This window comes from Neolamprologus brichardi, chromosome 11, assembly GCF_056152115.1.
Source record: "Neolamprologus brichardi isolate AB-2024 chromosome 11, ASM5615211v1, whole genome shotgun sequence".
NCBI lineage: Eukaryota > Metazoa > Chordata > Actinopteri > Cichliformes > Cichlidae > Neolamprologus > Neolamprologus brichardi.
This window is the reverse complement of record NC_142114.1, coordinates 30901510-30921046: the sequence shown is the minus strand read 5'-3', so window position 1 is coordinate 30921046 and position 19537 is coordinate 30901510. Positions and strand designations below refer to the sequence as shown.

The 19537-nt window shown below is 45.8% G+C and overlaps 2 protein-coding genes across 2 annotated transcripts in view; one reads left to right on the top strand and one right to left on the bottom strand.

Annotated features, from left to right (window-relative positions):
• dcst2 (DC-STAMP domain containing 2) overlaps window positions 1–2776 on the bottom strand; it is a 19831-nt gene extending 17055 nt beyond the window's left edge. The window contains exons 1-2 of the mRNA XM_087848574.1: window positions 2158–2776; window positions 1201–1460 (exon numbers count right to left, since the gene is read on the bottom strand). Coding sequence (XP_087704700.1) covers window positions 1201–1460; window positions 2158–2264 — 367 coding nt within the window. The 5' untranslated portion in view covers window positions 2265–2776. The remainder of the gene's footprint in view (window positions 1–1200; window positions 1461–2157) is intronic.
• Window positions 2156–19537, top strand: dcst1 (DC-STAMP domain containing 1). Its single transcript, XM_087848575.1, has 16 exons — window positions 2156–2448; window positions 2546–2671; window positions 3020–3094; window positions 3176–3304; window positions 5325–5464; window positions 5558–5726; window positions 5915–6058; window positions 6584–6705; window positions 6786–6940; window positions 7014–7113; window positions 7194–7289; window positions 9990–10116; window positions 10564–10680; window positions 11110–11252; window positions 18796–18894; window positions 19128–19537. The coding sequence occupies exons 1-16, from the start codon at window positions 2418–2420 to the stop codon at window positions 19224–19226; spliced, it is 1872 nt and encodes a 623-aa protein (XP_087704701.1). The 5' UTR covers window positions 2156–2417; the 3' UTR covers window positions 19227–19537.

Sequence of the window (19537 nt, the reverse complement as noted above, 5' to 3'; positions counted from 1 at the left end):
TGATAAAGTGATAGATCTTTCAGCCCAATTCTACTTTTTCTGCATAATCATCATACAAAATGTAATCAAATGGAAAAGTCTCTTTTTAAAACTTGTTTTATTAGTTTTAATCTTTTAACTTTATGCATCAAGCAAACATTTAATTATCTGCAACATTCTCTGACTGGAAGAAATTAGTTTAACATTTAAACCTATTTTCTGCACATTCCAGCACATAAAATAAAATATTTTGTGTGTTTACACTCAGTCTTTCAAATAGATGCAAGTAAAACACAGCAGAAAATAAATAAAGTCAAAGACTAGCGGTCCTGTTGCTCTATTTTCACCTGTAAAGCAGGAGTGGGGTAGGCGGAGGGTTACCCTGGTGCAGGTGTGCAGCGGTCAGTGGAAGAATCCGCGAGTTTCTCTGTGAGTTTCCCATTACGTCGTAGCTACTCGGTGCTTGTTTGGAAGTTTAGGGGTTTTTTTCGCTGTAAAAAGAAGTTTTCTTCCCACGCACAACGGACACTAATGTTTTTGTCACTTTTTATGGAATCAAACTCAAAGTAAGGTCAGTACTTCCACGCTTTAAACGCTGCACGCTCATACTCTCTCTGCACTCGATATATGATCCATTGTTGATCTGCACACAGCTGTTGTCACGAACGTCGCACTCGCTTACGTCACTGTCATGAGACATTCTCGCAAAAAATCACGGTTTTAGTAACGCAGTAACGCAGCGTTCCTACGGGAAAGTAACAGTAATCTAATTACCGTTTTTGCAATAGTAATCCCTTACTTTACTCGTTACTTGAAAAAAGCAATCAGATTACAGTAACGTGTTACAAATAACGCGTTACTGCCCATCTCTGTTTGGGACCACCATCTAAATGTTGGCGCGCGGTCTCTGAGAGCTCTGACTTCAGTTAGAAGCTCTTCTGTCTGTTTCAGAGCTCTGGCTGTTATCGGAAGCTCGTCCTCTGTTTGGAGACTAAAAGTTGCGCTGACGGGATCACTACCATCCTCATGTCGTCCAAGAAATGTCTCTGTTTTTAAATTATTTTTATCCTTAATTTACAGAGTTTATAAGTTTCTTTAGTAGCAGTAGCACTAATGATGAGGACTTATTACAACACACAATATTGTCATTTTTGGGATGTTTTCTCTTCTACAGCATGTCAGATTTATATCGATGAACAAAGAGAGGATTCGCTGACAAACCTGAGCACATGGAGGGCAGCATCACCATGACGCTGGCCCTGACGCTGACCGACAGCCCCATACCGAACGCCGCCAGACCGGCCAAGCCCAGCGTGGTGTGGGCGCAGAACCACAGCGGCTGTTTCTGCAGGAGGAGAGTCATGAGTCCGTACAGAGACGCGATCAGCAGCCCGGATACAAACGCCACCATCCTCTGCCCCACCTCCACCAGGTGAGCTCTGAGCTTCCTCCTGCCGCTGAGTCGAGAGCGTCCCGCCGGTCTGCAGAAGCAGAAACAGTGAACGACATGTTCACTAACCTGCAGCACCACATAGACATGAAGCTACAGTGCTGCCACCTGCAGGCCGTGACGTGCACGCGTGTTCACAGTAGCTGGGATATTTATCAAAGATCCGTCTTTGTAGGACAAATTAAATAAAACATCAGCCCTGTCTTATTGTATTTAACAAACATGTCTCGGGACCACCTCACCTTCTACCTGCCTTTTCCCCGAGACTCGTCATTTCAAACACAAACGGCTGATTGTTGTTCCTGTTTGCATCGCGCTGGTGGACAAACAGAGACGACTATAACGGAGTTACAGACTTTAAAACTATCAAACTATCTGTGAGTTCTGAGTGAGAATAAACAGCTACATGTCTGTTACACCGTTTTAATATTGGATTCATGGAATAGAAACGATGAGTTTCAGTGTCAGCTGTGTAAACTCAAGCCCCGCCCCCCACGGATGAACGTTGGGTTCACTTTCAGATGCTTCCATCCTTTATATACAGTAAAATAATTTGCAGGAAGTGAAAAGGAGGGAAGTTAAAATGTTCTGTGATGAGGCTGTGGAAATAAATGTGAACACAAATCATTTTTTAAAAAGGTGAAAGGTTAACATCCAGGTCACTCTAGATGAGAATGTGTTAGCTCGAAAGCTAACAGTTAGCACTCGGGTGAATCTGGTTCCTCTACCTGCTCAGAGCTCCTCGGATAGTCTCTGTGACTCCGCCCCTCTTCACCTGGACTGAGATGTCACTTTTCATCAGCAGCTGTTTCCTTTCTTCACTCCTCATCTTCATCTTTTACTCCAGGGGAAACGTTTCTGCGTCGCCTGGAAACCAGAGACGCGTCACGTGACAGGCCGAAGCTAACGGAAGCGCCAACAGTCAAACGACGACACGTTTGTGAGCGGTGTGTGCTTGAATGCAGGTTAGAGGAGTGATCTGTGGGGAATGATGGCTGACAGCGGGACACGTCACAGCTGTGAGTTCACCCACAACAACTCGAAACTCAGCTGCTCAGCCTGAGGCTGCCAGCCGACGGTCCAAACCTATTTCCGGGTGTTTGTGCTTCCTTACAGCGGCGCACAGGTGCGTTCAGACCGTCCTGCCTCCAGTTGTCCATCGGTTCCTCTTCAGCCAATCAGAGGAGTTTCCGGTGGCTCGCCCGCTCTTCAGGGCGCTGTTTGGAGTAGCGACCGGCACAGGTAACACCTCCAGCGACACACCTGCGCGGTTCATCTCTGAGCTTCAATCGTCACATGTTGGAAACCAGCGCGGGCGTCAGAGCGAACAGAGCCGCAGAGCTGCGCTCATTGTGCGGCCAATCAGCTGTTCGGAGCGGCACGAGCGCACAGAATCAGCCTCTCACTAAATAATTTCATTCATTGTGATATACTAGCTGATGTTTTATGACTTAGTCACATTTTTATTTTTATATTGTGTTATTTTATCATTTGTTACTATAAAGCTCTTCTTTTATTATTATTCTGAAAGGTTGTTAGAAAAAAGCTGACGTGATGTTTGACTCCTGTTGTTGTTCGTCTCACCATCAGTCTTGTTCCTGGGCATTGCCCACAACCTCCCGCTGACCTTTGACCTGAAGGTGGCAGTAGGATGTGTGTTTGTTGGTGAGGCGAGGTCGCACACTCACACCTGTTCTTTGAAACACGTTTGAAGCACGTGGAGATCTGACCGAGTGTGTGTTTCAGCCGTGTGTCTCGCAGGAGGACTCCTGTCGTCGTCCTTCAGGTGTTCGGTCCTCCTCATGTTTCCCAGCATGCTCGGCTCCCGCGGCCGCTCCTACCTGATGCTGCTGACGCTGTCTGTGCTGTACGCAGGTAAACAGACGCAGACGTGTGCACACGGTTCACAGTCACGGTCAGCGCCGTCATCTTTTTCATGGAGTCGTATCAGAAACATTCTCGTGTCCAGTGAGTCCAGAGCTTCATGAATCTGCAGGAATCAGCACATATTTGGTTTTTTAACTGAAAAAACAAAAATAACGAGCTCAGAAGGAGACGGAGGGAGGATCCTCTCCTCTCATCTGTACCTGCACAGATGTCCAAACTGTCGGTCTGCTCCCCTCGCTCGTGTGTTTGGGGAGAATCCCTGAAACCAAATCATTGATGCGTCATTTAGAAAAAAACATAAAAACCCACAAATAACTTTTCTACAACCTCCACTGTTTCATGTCAGCAAAATATTGATCAGCAGGACAGATTTAATAACACTTCATCAGCAAACATTAAACTGTTAAAAACAAAGTGCAGCAATCAAACCAGCAGAGGTCAGTGCTGTCTAAAGTCACACAGACCTGCTCCCGTGTGATAGGCTGATTTACTGATCAGTGTTAAAGAGTTCAGACAACAGCAATAATCAATGTGTGCGTCATCCCGACGGCTCAGACTGCGGCCGGCTGCACTTCCTGTTGGTTCATGAAGACGTTTCACTTCAGGCAGCTTCAGTTTTAAAAATGAGAATCTTCTTTGTTGAGAGGTGAAATGTTTCATCCTCATGAACCAAAAACCTTCATTTCACTTAGGATGAATGAACTAAATACATGTGAATGAAATTAACTTGACAACAGCTACAATGTCAAAGACTACAAAGACCTCGCATGTGATGAGTGACATAAAAGCGAGTGTTGGAACGTGTTTCAAGCAGCGGTCCCCAATCCCCGGGCCTCGGACCGGTACCCGTCCGTCGTTTGGTACCGGGCCGCGAGAGTTGAGGCTCAGGTGTGAAATGTTTGGTTTTCAGGGTTTTTATCGGTTATTTTGTTATCATTTTTATCGTTAACTCAGTTTTCCTGGGTCTTTTCACGTGTGTTATGAATAAATCTTCTTTTTTTAGGTACCAGTACTAGTTTTATTTTGTTGTATTTATCTGCGACACCTTAAAGGCCGATCTGTGAAAATATTGTCGGGCATAAACCGGTCCGTGGCGCTAAAAAGGTTGGAGACTGCTGGTTTAAAGGACGTCACTGATCCTGTGAGCCTGCACAGGAACATTTATGAGTCTGAGTGGTCCAACATTAAAGTGCACTGAGACAGGCAGACATACTGGGTCCACAGGCCTCACTGGACCCAGTATGTCTGCGGCTGATTAAACTCGTTTACTAAATACATAATACAACATTCTATATATGAAGGCTTCTGTTCAATGTCTTCGAATGGTTGATTCTGTGTGTCGTGCTTCTCTGAGGTTCATCACTAACCGTAACTCTCATTTATACAGTTTTATATATAAGGCCATACTTGGGTTGCTGCCTTCTTATCTATGCTCCCTGCTCGTAATGAAACATGCTGGTCGGTTTTCTCTTCGTCCGCATGGTTACTTGTTGCTTTCTGCTCCATTTGCCCGAAATGAACCTGGTAAAAGAGCTTTTGTGCATTTAGCCCCCTCAGCTTGGAACAAACTGCAGAACGACGGGAAAATGACTGAATTCATTTCATTAAGTGCTTTTAAATCTAAACTATGAATCCTTGAGGCCAAGTCCATAACATGCAACTGTTTCAATTAGATTGATTGTCATTTTAACTGATTTTTTATTTATTTATTTATCTATATTTGAATTTTATTGAATTTTATTTTATTTTATTTGTATTCTTTCACTTATTGTTGCATGTGTGTTGTTGCTGCCTGTGTTTGAGTAATTTCTGTAACTGTGAGACACCTGCTGATCTTGGCCAGGTCTCCCTTGAAAAAGAGGTTTTTAATCTCAATGGGATTTTCCTGGTTAAATAAAGGTTAATAAATAACATGCAGATACGATTGGTTACCTCAGCGGCTGAATGGGTCTGATTAACATGTGTTCAGGTGAGTTTTGTGTCATGTGACGCTGCGTCCCGTCTGCAGGCCCAGTTTCAAACATCCAGCGTAACGTGGAGGCCGCCGCTGTGTCTGTGAGCTGCAACCTGGACCTGCAGGTGCGTCACAGCAAGCTGCTGTGGAGAGAAGCCGTCAAGCCATTTTTGATCATCACACAGGAGCTCATGGTGAGAGGAATATGTTTCAAAGTTTAACATAATAATAATTATCAACCTACATGAACATGAAGCTGAAGGGCCTCAGATCATCTTCTCTTCCAGGACGATAAAGAAGGTTTTGAGTTGGAGGCTTTAAATGTCAGCAAGAAGTTTCAGGACATCAGAGACGAGATGGTCCTTCAGTACGGATACGACCGATTCGAAACTAAACAAGGCGGCGGTAACAGCACCCAGGAGGAGTTCACCGCCAAGACCCTAAAGCAGTGCGACAGTGAGTCAGAAACACCAGGCGTGAAGTTTCATGCAGGAAACACGACACAGAAGGAAACTGTTGATCATCATCCTCGTGTCACAAATACGAGAAAACAATCGCTTTAAATGTCGTCACTAATGTGATTCAAAGTGATTTCACACCTGCTTCACAAACTGATGAGAACTCGTGCGTGGTTCGATCCCCAGGTGTGGTGGCTCAGGGCGTGCAGCGCTGCGTCGATTGGTTCGCCAACAGGTGGACGGCGTGTTTGGAGGCGATCCCCGTCCCCGTCATCAACTACATCCTCTGCATTTCAATGAAGTTTCACTTCCTGTGTGACATCATGAAAGGTAAACGGTTATACGTCCACATCCAGCTGACCCCGCGGTCTCTACTCGTTCCAGTCAGACATTTCTGACTCACAAACATCAGAATACATTTAATCCGGTGCTTTGGTGTAATACCACTTTGAGCCACAAGGTGACACTGAGTGTAGCATCCAATCACAACACAGCATGACAGCACTATTATTGTTAGCTTGGTGCTAGTAACATTAAAGTAATATTTAGCGACTTGTTCTGGGAGCTCGAAGAGTAAAAACAAGCAGTTATATTTTTAAATATTAAAAAAACGACTACACTAAAGCTTTCTGGTAAACGCTGCCATCTTGTGGTGGAAGTTTTTATTACATTTAGCTAAAGGTTTTGCAAAAAGCTCCTTTAAATTTGAAGGTGTGCAAACATATAACGTATATCGTACTCAAGTGTCCTCAAACGTAAACGGCAGATTATTTTTGATTTATTACTTCAGGGTTGATAATCTTGGTGTTTTGGTGACACGGCTGCTGTGACCTTTAGTTCTTCTCCTCCCGTCAGTCATGACTCCGTGGTGCAGGGACAACATTCCCGTGGAGGGAAACTTTGGTCAACTCTTCGACCGGCTGAATCTTTCGGTTGACCTGCTGTCCAGAGAGTTCAGCACCGAGCTCACCGTAGAGGTCAGACCTGCACCGCCCGTCCTCCGGCACCACCCGCAGGACGAACCCGGCCGAAATGTAACCTGCGTGTCGTCTCGCAGGAGGAGGAGCAGCCGGCGCTGAGCGAAGCTCTGCTGGACCAACAGTTCACCAACGCGGTCAAAACATCCATCCAGAATCTGACATCAACGACGGGACGGGTGCTGAACATCCTGCAGATGCTCCTCTCCTTAACCTTCATCACCATCTTCACCCAGTAAGAGTCTCACCTTCACCTTCATCCCGTTAAGATTCACACCTTCATCTCCGTCGTCTTTTCTCCTCTGCAGGGCATTCGGGTACCTCGGGCGGTACAACAGGGACATTTGTTTCGACAACCTCTACATCACCACCTACTTCAGACAGATCGATGCCCGCAGACGGAAAGCGGTATCATTCTCATCCTCATCATCCTCACTTCAGTACAGTCCACGGTCTGACCGTGCTGTCCTCTCCTGTGCTGCGTTTAGGGGAAGCGCTGCCTGCTGCCTCTGAGGAAATCTGAGAGAAACAAGCTGATCGACCCCCGCAGTCTGAAGATTTACCCCGAAGAGGTCAAACAAGTGGTGCGTTCAAGAGCAGTAACTCTGGCAGTATTTCTGTAGTGTTTCACAAAGTGCTTTACAGGAAACAATCCACTATAACAGCAGCAGTGACGCGACTCCTCAGTTCTCTTCACTCACCTAAAATCTGCAGATTTGTTAAAGGATTGTTACCCTAAACACCACTTTTCCATCTTTTTAAGTTATTTTTATAAATCACGTGTTTAGACGTGGTCCAATCAGAGTGCAGCACTCTCACCAACAGGTGTGCAGCAATAGCAGATTTCTGTCCCGTTATTGGACCTTGAGGCAACTATATGGAGATTTCTGTACAGTTCCTTAAATCCAAGGTGCAATTTCAGGACACAGTCTGTGTTCAACCAAATACACCCAGGAAAAGGTTTAATACACATTTTACTGTTTTTATAGCCGATTATCACAGTTTCCCAGTTTAGTTTAATAAAGATAAAAAAGTATTTGAGTTGTGACTTTGACCCTTGTCCCTGTGCCTGGCAGGTTTTTCATTTACAGTGGGATGCAAAAGTTTGGGCCACCTTGTTCATAGTTATTATTTTCCTGTATAAATCGAATAAAAACTGTCAGTTAAATATATCATAGACACACACAGTGATATTTGAGAAGTGAAATGAAGTTTATTGGATTTACAGAAAGTGTGCAATAATTGTTTAAACAAAATCAGGCAGATGAATAAATTTGGGCTCCACAAAAAAAAGAAATGAAATCAATATTTGGTAGATCCGCCTTTTGCAGAGATTCCAGCCTCTAAATGCTTCCTGTAGCTTCCACTGACAGTCTGGATTGTGGTTGAAGGTATTTTGGACGATTCCTCTTTACAGAACATCTCTAGTTCATTCAGGTTTGATGGCTCCCGAGCATCAACAGCTCTCTTTAACTCACACCACAGATGTTCAATAATATTCAGGTCTGGGCTGAGATGAACGTTGTACTTGTTCCTCTGCATGAAAGCCTTAGTGGATTTAAAGCAGTGTCTCGGGTCGTGGTCTTGTTGAAAGATCCAGCCCCGCCACAGCTTCAGCTTTGTCTCTGATTCTCCAGAATCTGCTGATACTGAGTGGAATCCATGTGTCCCTCAGCTTTGACAGGATTCCCAGTCACTGCACTGGCCCCACAGCCCCACAGTGTGATGGAACCACCACCATATTTTACTGGAGCAGGTGTTTTTCTTGCTGTGTTCTTCTTCCTCCATGCATAACACCCCAGAATGAAGCTGGTTTGTCCAAATGTGCTTCAGCAAACCTCAAGCGGCTCTGTTCGTGCTGTGGGCGGAGCAAAGGCTTCCTCTGCATCACTCTCACATGCAGCATCTCCTTGTGTAAAGAGCACCGAGTGTTTGAACGCTGCACAGCGACTCCATCTGCTGCAACATGATGTTGTAGGTCTTTGGTGCTGGTCTGTGGGTCGACTCTGACTGTTCTCACCGTCGCTTCTGTCTATCTGAGATGTTTCTTGGTCTGACACTTCGAGCCTTAACTTGAACTGAGCCTGTGGTCTTTGATTGTCTCAATATGTTCCTAACTGTGGAGACAGACGGCTTACATCTCTGAGACAGCTTTCTGTGTCCTTCCCCTAAACCAGACCTTCCCAAAGTGTGGGGCCCGCCCCCTAGGGGGGGTGCAGAGCCATTGCAGGGGGGTGCGGTATGAAAGGGGGGGGGGGGGGGCAAAACGCTTGGACACTGTTAGCATGGGGCGCCCACAGAAACACAAAGCAGGAGATGAAGCATCGCTGAATATGTTTCCAAACCAACTTCATTCTAAGACAAAGACTAGAAAATATGGTGAAGCAGATCTTCCCTTTGGCTTCACCTGCACAGGTGCCGAGGTAGGTCTCCCTGCAGGATTGGTTTTGTAGGTGTGGACGTAGTGTAAAAGAGTTAGTAGTTTATTTTATTACTACCTGTAATTTATTGCAGATTACCTGTATTTGCTTAATTGTTTACTAAATGTTTGAGGTGTGAAATAAACCGCAATGGAGAAAAATATGGGTGTGTGTGGTTGGAGGATGCGTGCGTGCGCGCGAGCACGCATGCGAACATTTTTCTTCTAAAACAAAGGGGGGCCCAGCAAAAAAAGTTTGGGAACCACTTCCCTAAACCATGATGGTGAACAGTCTTTGTCTTCAGGTAATTTGAGAGTTGTTCTGAGACCCCGTGTTGCTACTCTTCAGAGAAAATTAAAAGAGGAGGGAAACTTACAATTGACCCCCTTAAATACTCTTTCTCATTATTGGATTCACCTGTATGTAGGTCAGGGGTCACGGAGCTTACTAAGCCAATTTGAGTTCCAATAATTAGTTCTGAAGGTTTTGGAATCAATAAAATGTCAACAGATTTATTCACCTGCCTGATTTTGTTTAAACAATTCTTGCACACTTTCTGTAAATCCAGTCAACTTCATTTCACTTCTCAAACATCACTGTGTGTGTCTGTGATGTATTTAACTGACAGTTTTTATTGTCACAACGATTTTTACAGGAAAATAATGACTCTGAACAAGGCTGCCCAAACTTTTGCATCCCACTGTAGCTGCAGAATTTCCAGTCTTACTTTGCACCACTTCCTGTTTCAACCCCTCATTAACCCCACCTTTCACTCCCCACCTGTCTGTAGCAGAGCTCAGAGACAGCAGACTAAAGTTTTGTGTGTGTGTGTGTGTGTGTGTGTGTGTGTGTGTGTGTTGGCAGATGTCAGGTGTGTTTCAGGTGCTGACGGTCTTCCTGCTGTCTGTTGTCCTGCTGACTGTCGACTTCTCGCTGTCCCACGTGCTGGACATCATCAGCAGACACACCCTCACCCATTTCAACATCACCAGTAAACACACACACACACACACACACACACACACACACACACACACACACACACACACACACACACCACTCTCCAGTGTTGATCCCACACATGGGTCACCTGTGCAGGGCAGGTGTATGAACATCAGCTGTGATTTATATCATCTGATATCAACACTTGTGTGTGAAACTCTGTGAAACACATAAACTGGACATATTCTGTTTTCGCCGTGCGTCAGGTTGGCGATCTGTCCGAGGTGCACCCCGCCTCTCGTCCTGTGGTAGCTCCAGCTCCCCCACGACCCATAAATAATAAATATTTTATTTAACCTTTATTTATACAGATAGTCCCGTAATAAATGTGACTCTGCTCTTATCTCATGTGTTTAGGATTATTTACAGAAAAGCTGCAGATTGAACTCGCTGACTGCAGGGAGTTTCACTTTGTGACTCCGCCCCTTCTCTGCAGGTAGTCACCAGGTGGACATCAGAGTGGGAGGGGACACCATGATGGCCCGCCTCCTGAGGACGACAATTTCAGCCTTCAACAGCTCGTCCACTCTCAATATCCAAAGCGATAACCAGGGTGGGTCAGAGGTTAAAGGTCACACAGGATTTGTTTAGCATGTATTCAAATTCAGCAGATCATTAAACAAGCAGAGAGTCAGGCCTAAAAGATGACCAGCAGAGGGCAGTATACAGCTCTGTTACTGACAGCACATTTCAATGATTTTCATGTTTAATTGATGAACACAGTCACTAATCAAATCAGACTGATTTTACTGTGTGTGTGTGTGTGTGTGTGTGTGTGTGTGTGTGTGTGTGTGTGTGTGTGTGCGTGTGTGTGTGTGTGCGTCAGTTACATCTCTGACATGAGTAAATGTTCACGTTTACTTTGTCGGACGCTGAAAGTTTCAGTCTCGACTGCCGAACTTTTGATGACAGCGCAGTTTTTAACTTATTTGTCTCAAACTACACAGAAAAGTGTCCCTCACCTCTTCCTCTCCCCCCTCAGAGTGCATGTCCCCCCCCTCCACCCTCTCTGCTGAGGTCTATGTGAGATGTGTGTGTTGTGTCCTGCTGGTGGCGCTGTTCAGCTGCCTTCAGGTTTACACCAACCGGCTCCGACACGTCATTGCTGCCTTCTACAACCCCAAGGTGAGCACACACACACACACACACACACACACATGCACGCACAAACACACACACACACACACACATGCACGCACACATGAACGCACACACACACACACACTTTTGCCTGTGGAATAAAATAAAGTAAAACATCGTCTGCAAGCAAACATATTCAATTCAATTCAATTTAATTTTATTTATATAGCGCCAAATCACAACAAAGTCGCCTCAAGGTGCTTCATAGATACAGAGAAAAACCCAACAATCATATGACCCCCTATGAGCAGCACTTTGGCGACAGTAGGAAGGAAAAACTCCCTTTTAACAGGAAGTCAAAGGAGCTTGCAAAGAAAAGCGTCTGGACTTCTTTAAGTTACTTGAAGACGTTTCACCTTCATCCGAGAGGCTTCTTCAGTTCTAAGGTCAAATGGTGGAGAGTCCCAGATATAACCCTAGTGGGAGTTTCCCCCCACAGAGGGACAAAAGGACCCCCTGATGATCCTCTAATCGCCTGAGCCAAGGTGTGGAACTGGGTGTGGGTCCCAATCAGCCAGAGTTTCGGGTGGGTTCATTGTGAAACCTGGCCCCACCTTATCATGCGAATTCCTGAGGTCAGATGGCCCAGGATGTGAGTGGGCGTTAAGGCGTCTGGGAAGGGATCTCAAAACTGGATTATAGATGGCAGAGAGTTGGTGTCGTAAACCACCGCCTCTGTTCAAAGATGGTCGCTCACAGTGGACATAGATGCTTCTTTCACTCCTCTTTCAAACCATCTGTCCTCTCTGTCCAAAATGTGAACATTGGCATCCTCGAAAGAGTGTCCTTTATCCTTAAGATGCAGATGGACAGCTGAATCTTGTCCTGTGGAGGTCGCTCTTCTGTGTTGTGCCATGCGCTTGTGAAGTGGCTGTTTGGTCTCTCCGATGTAGAGGTCTGGGCATTCCTCGCTGCACTGTACAGCATAAACCACATTGTTAAGTCTGTGTTTTGGCGTTTTGTCTTTCGGGTGAACCAGTTTTTGTCTGAGTGTGTTGCTGGGTCTGAAGTACACCGGGATGTCATGCTTGGAGAAAACCCTCCTGAGTTTCTCTGATACACCGGCTACATAGGGGATGACAATGTTGTTGCGTCTGTCCTTCTTATCCTCCCTCGCTGGTGTCTGATCTTCTTTTCTGTGCCTCTTTGCTGACTTTAAAAACGCCCATTTAGGATAGCCGCACGTTTTGAGTGCTTCCTTTACATGTGTGTGTTCCTTCTTTTTCCCTTCAGGCTTAGAGGGAACATGTTCTGCCCGGTGGTGTAGGGTCCTAATTACTCCAAGTTTGTGTTCCAGAGGGTGATGGGAGTCAAACAGGAGGTACTGGTCCGTGTGTGTGGGCTTCCGGTAAACTTCGATGTTGAGGTTGCCGTTCTCTTCAATGTGCACAGCGCAGTCCAGGAAAGGCAAACAGTCGTCCTCTGTGTCTTCCCTGGTGAACTTGATGTTTTTATCCACAGCGTTGATGTGCGCAGTGAAGGATTCCACTTCTTGTGTCTTGATTTTGACCCAGGTGTCGTCTACATATCTGTACCAGTGGCTGGGTACTCTTCCTTTGAAAGAGCCAAGAGCCTTGCTTTCCACCCACTCACACCCTGGGCCATCTGACCTCAGGAATTCGCATGATAAGGTGGGGCCAGGTTTCACAATGAACCCACCCGAAACTCTGGCTGATTGGGACCTACACCCAGTTCCACACCTTGGCTCAGGCGATTAGAGGATCATCAGGGGGTCCTTTTGTCCCTCTGTGGGGGGACACTCCCACTAGGGTTATATCTGGGACTCTCCACCATTTGACCTTAGAACTGAAGAAGCCTCTCGGATGAGAGGTGAAACGTCTTCAAGTAACTTAAAGAAGTCCAGACGCTTTTCTTTGCAAGCTCCTTTGACTACGATGACCTGGATGACTGAGAACCTTCACAGACATATTGCCGTACATTTTGGGAGGAACACCCTTCAACTGGTGCGGGAGTATGAAAGGGAATCAAGGAAACTAGCGGATTATAGGAACCATCTCCGTTTCAACCTAAGATGCAGACAAACCAGAGTTGTTCCCAAGAGCCTGCGCCTTGGATCCACTGTCAGGGGACACAGAGCAGACTTGATTCTACAGAGAGCGCAAAATCACATTTTAAGTGAAAGGATAAGACGGGTCCATTTCACTATAGATGCCCTCCAGATCAAGATCAGCCAGACTCTGCAGGAACTGGAAACACTTCTACCCTCTCCAATCTTAGAAGAGGTTTACAAGTTTGTGGACAAGGCTCAGCGGGCCCAACACTCGAAAGGAAAAGAAAGACAATGCAGGAAATTTCACACCTTGCTTTCAAAAACACACACTCCTCATTCTGAATCTGAACCTACACAACCCATAGAAGAAAACACACCTGAAGACAGTCAGGAGAAATGGGTTAAGAACTTTTCAGACAGGAATCTCACTGAACCTGAAAAGAGAGTATTAGCCAAAGGACTCAATTTTGCCATTTCTCCACAACAGTTGCCCATAGTGGACCTCATCACAGCCACAGAATCTGCCATTCGGATTAATAAATTATCACAGACAGAAGCAGAGCAAATCAGGATGAAAGTCTCAGCCACCCTCTCCAGTGCCAAAGTCCCTCTGTCCAACCTCACAATACAGGAAAAGAAGGCCGTCGCTTCCCTGAGCAAAGACCACAACATCACTGTTTTACCAGCGGATAAGGGAAGATGCACCGTGGTCCTAAACACTACAGATTACCATACAAAGATCACTACTCTCCTCAGTGACAACAATACCTACGAAGCCTTAAAGCGAGACCCCACAAGCAGCTACAAAAAGAAAGTTATAGCTGGCCTTCAAGACTTGGAAAAGGACAAAATCATTGCCCGCCTCACATATCACCGCCTTTACCCAGGGGATGCCATACCCTGCATTTACGGACTTCCAAAAATCCACAAGGAAGCTGTCCCACTCAGACCCATAGTCAGTAGCATAAACTCAGCCACTTATAACATTGCAAAACACCTTGCTACCATCCTTGCTCCTCTCGTGGGGAACACCCCACACCACATCAAGAACTCCACCGATTTCACTGACAAGGTCCAGAAACTTACCCTGGATCCAGATGAAACCATGGTGTCCTTTGATGTAGTCTCTCTCTTCACTTGCATACCCACCACGGAGGCAGTGGAGACTGTCAGAAAACGACTACAAGAAGACAACTCCTTGGAGGACAGGACCAACTTCACACCCGATCAGATTTGCACACTGTTAGACCTCTGCCTCACCACCACATATTTCAAATACAACGAAGGCTATTACAGACAAAAACATGGCTGTGCCATGGGCTCCCCCGTGTCACCTATTCTAGCCAACCTTTACATGGAGGAAGTGGAAAGGAAGGCTCTTGGCTCTTTCAAAGGAAGAGTACCCAGCCACTGGTACAGATATGTAGACGACACCTGGGTCAAAATCAAGACACAAGAAGTGGAATCCTTCACTGCGCACATCAACGCTGTGGATAAAAACATCAAGTTCACCAGGGAAGACACAGAGGACGACTGTTTGCCTTTCCTGGACTGCGCTGTGCACATTGAAGAGAACGGCAACCTCAACATCGAAGTTTACCGGAAGCCCACACACACGGACCAGTACCTCCTGTTTGACTCCCATCACCCTCTGGAACACAAACTTGGAGTAATTAGGACCCTACACCACCGGGCAGAACATGTTCCCTCTAAGCCTGAAGGGAAAAAGAAGGAACACACACATGTAAAGGAAGCACTCAAAACGTGCGGCTATCCTAAATGGGCGTTTTTAAAGTCAGCAAAGAGGCACAGAAAAGAAGATCAGACACCAGCGAGGGAGGATAAGAAGGACAGACGCAACAACATTGTCATCCCCTATGTAGCCGGTGTATCAGAGAAACTCAGGAGGGTTTTCTCCAAGCATGACATCCCGGTGTACTTCAGACCCAGCAACACACTCAGACAAAAACTGGTTCACCCGAAAGACAAAACGCCAAAACACAGACTTAACAATGTGGTTTATGCTGTACAGTGCAGCGAGGAATGCCCAGACCTCTACATCGGAGAGACCAAACAGCCACTTCACAAGCGCATGGCACAACACAGAAGAGCGACCTCCACAGGACAAGATTCAGCTGTCCATCTGCATCTTAAGGATAAAGGACACTCTTTCGAGGATGCCAATGTTCACATTTTGGACAGAGAGGACAGATGGTTTGAAAGAGGAGTGAAAGAAGCATCTATGTCCACTGTGAGCGACCATCTTTGAACAGAGGCGGTGGTTTACGACACCAACTCTCTGCCATCTATAATCCAGTTTTGAGATCCCTTCCCAGACGCCTTAACGCCCACTCACATCCTGGGCCATCTGACCTCAGGAATTCGCATGATAAGGTGGGGCCAGGTTTCACAATGAACCCACCCGAAACTCTGGCTGATTGGGACCTACACCCAGTTCCACACCTTGGCTCAGGCGATTAGAGGATCATCAGGGGGTCCTTTTGTCCCTCTGTGGGGGGACACTCCCACTAGGGTTATATCTGGGACTCTCCACCATTTGACCTTAGAACTGAAGAAGCCTCTCGGATGAGAGGTAAACGTCTTCAAGTAACTTAAAGAAGTCCAGACGCTTTTCTTTGCAAGCTCCTTTGACTACGATGACCTGGATGACTGAGAACCTTCACAGACACTTTTAACAGGAAGAAACCTCCAGCAGAACCAGGCTCAGGGAGGGGCGGGGCCATCTGCTGTGATTGGTTGGAGTGAGAGAAGGAAGACAGGATAAAGACATGCTGTGGAAGAGAGACAGAGGTTAATAATAACTAATAATTGAATGCAGAGTATGAACATGATGTCAACTGTGACTGAAGCAGAAACTCCCAATGCATCATGGGAACCCCCGGCAGCCTACGTCTATTGCAGCATAACTAAGGGCGGATTCAGGGTCACCTATGAAATGAATATTTTCAGTGTTGGGGTTGTTTGATACTAACATGCTAACTTTTAAAAGAAGTAGCTGTAATATCTCCTGAGGACATCCAGCACCGAAATCTGTGAATCCAACATGCGGAGCCAACAGAATGGAGACGACATCATCAGGGTTTCTGGGTAATTCCTCTCTGGCCCGTCCACATACATTTGGCTGTAAGGTGCTGTGTGCCCTCCTACCCCCCCCCCTTCCTGCCACATAAATATATAAAGAAACTCCTTCATGTGTGAGAACAAATCAAATGTGACAAGTCAAGTCTCGACTAAAGTTGTTGTTAAATCCAGATGAATCCAAGTTTATGTTATTCTCGAATGGCAAAGAGTCGTTAGCTACGATTAAAACAATTCAAGCAACTGAAATTTAAATGGTCACATCTTACAAGTATCTCGGGATCATTATAGATCAGAACCTTTTCAGAAATCCCTCCTGTTTCTCCCTCCAGGTGAGAAAACACTTGATTCATGCAACTTTTTTACCTTTATTGGATTATGGTGAGCTGCTTTTTATGAATGCACCTGCCTGCTACCTAAGAGGTTGGAAACTGTGTACCATTGTGCTTCATGTTTTATTACTGCCTATGGAAATCCACCTTTGCATGCTGCTGCTAAATGTCCATCTCTGCATATTCACACTCTCCCACTGGTTGATCTTTAGCTATAAATCTCTGCTTGGGCTGGTTCCCTCTTATCTGTGTGTTTATATGTGTAAAAACACAACCAATACAGCCTGCGTCTCACAATATCATACAAATGATTGTCCCAAAAATCAGAACAAGAGAAAAAGGCTTTTAAATACGCCGCCTCTGCTTCCTGGAATCATCTGCAGGAGGAACTGAAATGATCAGAGCTGGTTTAAGTCCGTCTTAAAGGACAATAACTCTGTTACTCAGTGTGATGCTTTTTAAGCATCACACTGAGTAACGATCGTGGCTCAAGACTTGGGAGTTCGCCTTGTAATCGGAAGGTTGCCGGTTCGAGCCCCGGCTCGGACAGTCTCGGTCGTTGTGTCCTTGGGCAAGACACTTCACCTACCGCCTACTGGTGTTGGCCAGAGGGGCCGATGGCGCGATATGGCAGCCTCGCTTCTGTCAGTCTGCCCCAGGGCAGCTGTGGCTACAGCTGTAGCTGCCTCCACCAGTGTGTGAATGTGAGAGTGAATGGGTGGATGACTGGACGTGTAAAAGCGCTTTGGGGTCCCTAGGCGGGACTAGTAAAAGCGCTATACAAATACAGGCCATTTATCATTTAATGTCGCTCTTAATTTGATCTGTTATTGTAGATTTTTCACATGTTCGTACAGGATGTTGTATTTGTTTTAAATGTTATACACTTGTGTGGTACGTGTATCTTTACTTTTGTTGCCATGATGCCCGGTCTCTCTTGGAAATGAGATTTTTAACTCAATGAGATTTTTTACCAGGATAAATAAAGGACTGAAAATACAGAGACATCAAACGAGAACAAAACTGATGTTGCTTCTCTGATTTACGTAAAATCAGAAGTTTGTGTGTCGTTAATATTCCGAGTTCTCTGTGTTTCAATGATCGTTCAGCTCAGACTTCAGTGAATATCAAAGCGTTTCCTTCGTGTGTGTGTGTGTGTGTGTGTGTCCATTTCCTCATGGCGGTGTTTGTTGTGTTTGGTCATAACTGATCACAAACAGAGATTCGATGGAGCGCTTGCAGCGACGGGTCGCTGTGCTGTCTGTAGCGACAATAACAGTATCTGTTGTGTTTATTAGTAAACAAAGAAACATGAAACGAGTCTTTGTCTCGGTTTGAGCGCACGCTGTGATGTCACTTCCTCTCAGGAACCAATGAAGAAGTAAACCCCTCAAACTCATTAGCACGCATGCTCTGTTTAATGCTGTAAATCTGATGTGAGAGCAGATTAGTGTAAGAGCATTACAGCTGAGCTGACTGTGGGCGAGAGACATTCAGAGAGAGAGAGAGAGAGCGAGGCTGTGAATGAATGAGCTTCAGCTGCACACGTGTTCTGCACATTCACACTCAGCACTTTGCAGCATCAGCTGCTGCTGACACGCTCACATGGAGGATCAGAGAGTACTCGGATACAGCCGCGATCAACACGTTCCTTTATCCTAAAACTTTATTTAAAGCTGCTCCATTCAGCTCGTCTCCTCAGGAAGAGTCCTGCATCTCTGCTTCTGACCTCCAACCTGTGCCGACAGGTGTAAACATGTGAACATTATATACAGAGAAGATCAGGTGACATTTTAATGCAACACTGGCAAGAAAACATCCCTTTAAACTAAGTCAGTGACATAATAATAATGTGTGCTGTTGCACATACAGAGAATATATCATGTTTCTGCTGCAGAGCATCACTCACCTGGGCACACAGTCAGCACCAGGTGATGAAGAGTAGGCCGGACCCGAGTTAAACTTCTCTCAGCTTTGATCCAAGCAATTGAATCACGTTTTAGATTTCAGGTCTTCAGACAGAAATATGAAGCATATAAAGACTTTCCATGCATGTGAAACAAAACGTCGTCTCTGTCTGTGTCAGAGGGAGAAGACGAGGATCTTGTTCCTTTACAACCTGCACATTCACGGCCGGATTTCCAGCAGCGGCAGGAAAAGCATCATCAGCCGTGGACGGAGGACGGTGAGTGGCTTCTGGTTAACATCTGCTCTCAGAGGAGTTTTTCACTGGGACATAAAACATCAGTCAGATCTGATTCGACACGTTGCTTAAACTTTACCGATTTTTGACTCAACATAAAGTTTTAAAAATGTTTTCTTGTGCTGGAGGTTTCACCTGCTGTTCTCACGCAGACTGCAGTTCTGGATTCATTGTGCTACGTCTCCGTGTGTTCACGTCTCCTCTGCTGCCTTCAGGTGTTCCAGCGCCTGCTCAGGTGGGGCCGCTGCCTTTGCTGGCATCATCACGGAGAGGAAGCGTCCAGCTCTGAGAAGACGCACTACGCCAGCGCTTAGAGGAGAGAGAGGAAGCTCCACCTGGACGAAGGAGAAGTCGTCCAGTTTTTTGTGGCGGACTCGAGCTTCAGGCAATAAAAACAGATTCAGTTCAAACTGGACTGAAGCTCGTTTTATCTTTTAGTCTGACAGTGGATTTGACTCTGTGAGGTTTCTCTGAGCTGCTTACTGTTTATTGCAATTTATTGCAAACTTTATTTTTCTGCATCAGCCTGAATAGCTGCTACCATGATAACCCACTGCTGAATGTCTCCCATTAAACCCGTGAAACCCTCAGTGTGGTCGAACTGAGCCGACGGAACAATCAGCCA

Excerpts from the sequence above, each read along its gene's own strand:
- dcst1 (XM_087848575.1), top strand. The coding sequence starts at position 2,418 with ATGATGGCTGACAGCGGGACACGTCACAGCT. Across the intron at positions 5,465-5,557 it reads TCATCACACAGGAGCTCATG|GACGATAAAGAAGGTTTTGA; the intron begins GTGAGAGGAATA and ends CTTCTCTTCCAG. Across the intron at positions 6,706-6,785 it reads GCACCGAGCTCACCGTAGAG|GAGGAGGAGCAGCCGGCGCT; the intron begins GTCAGACCTGCA and ends GTCGTCTCGCAG.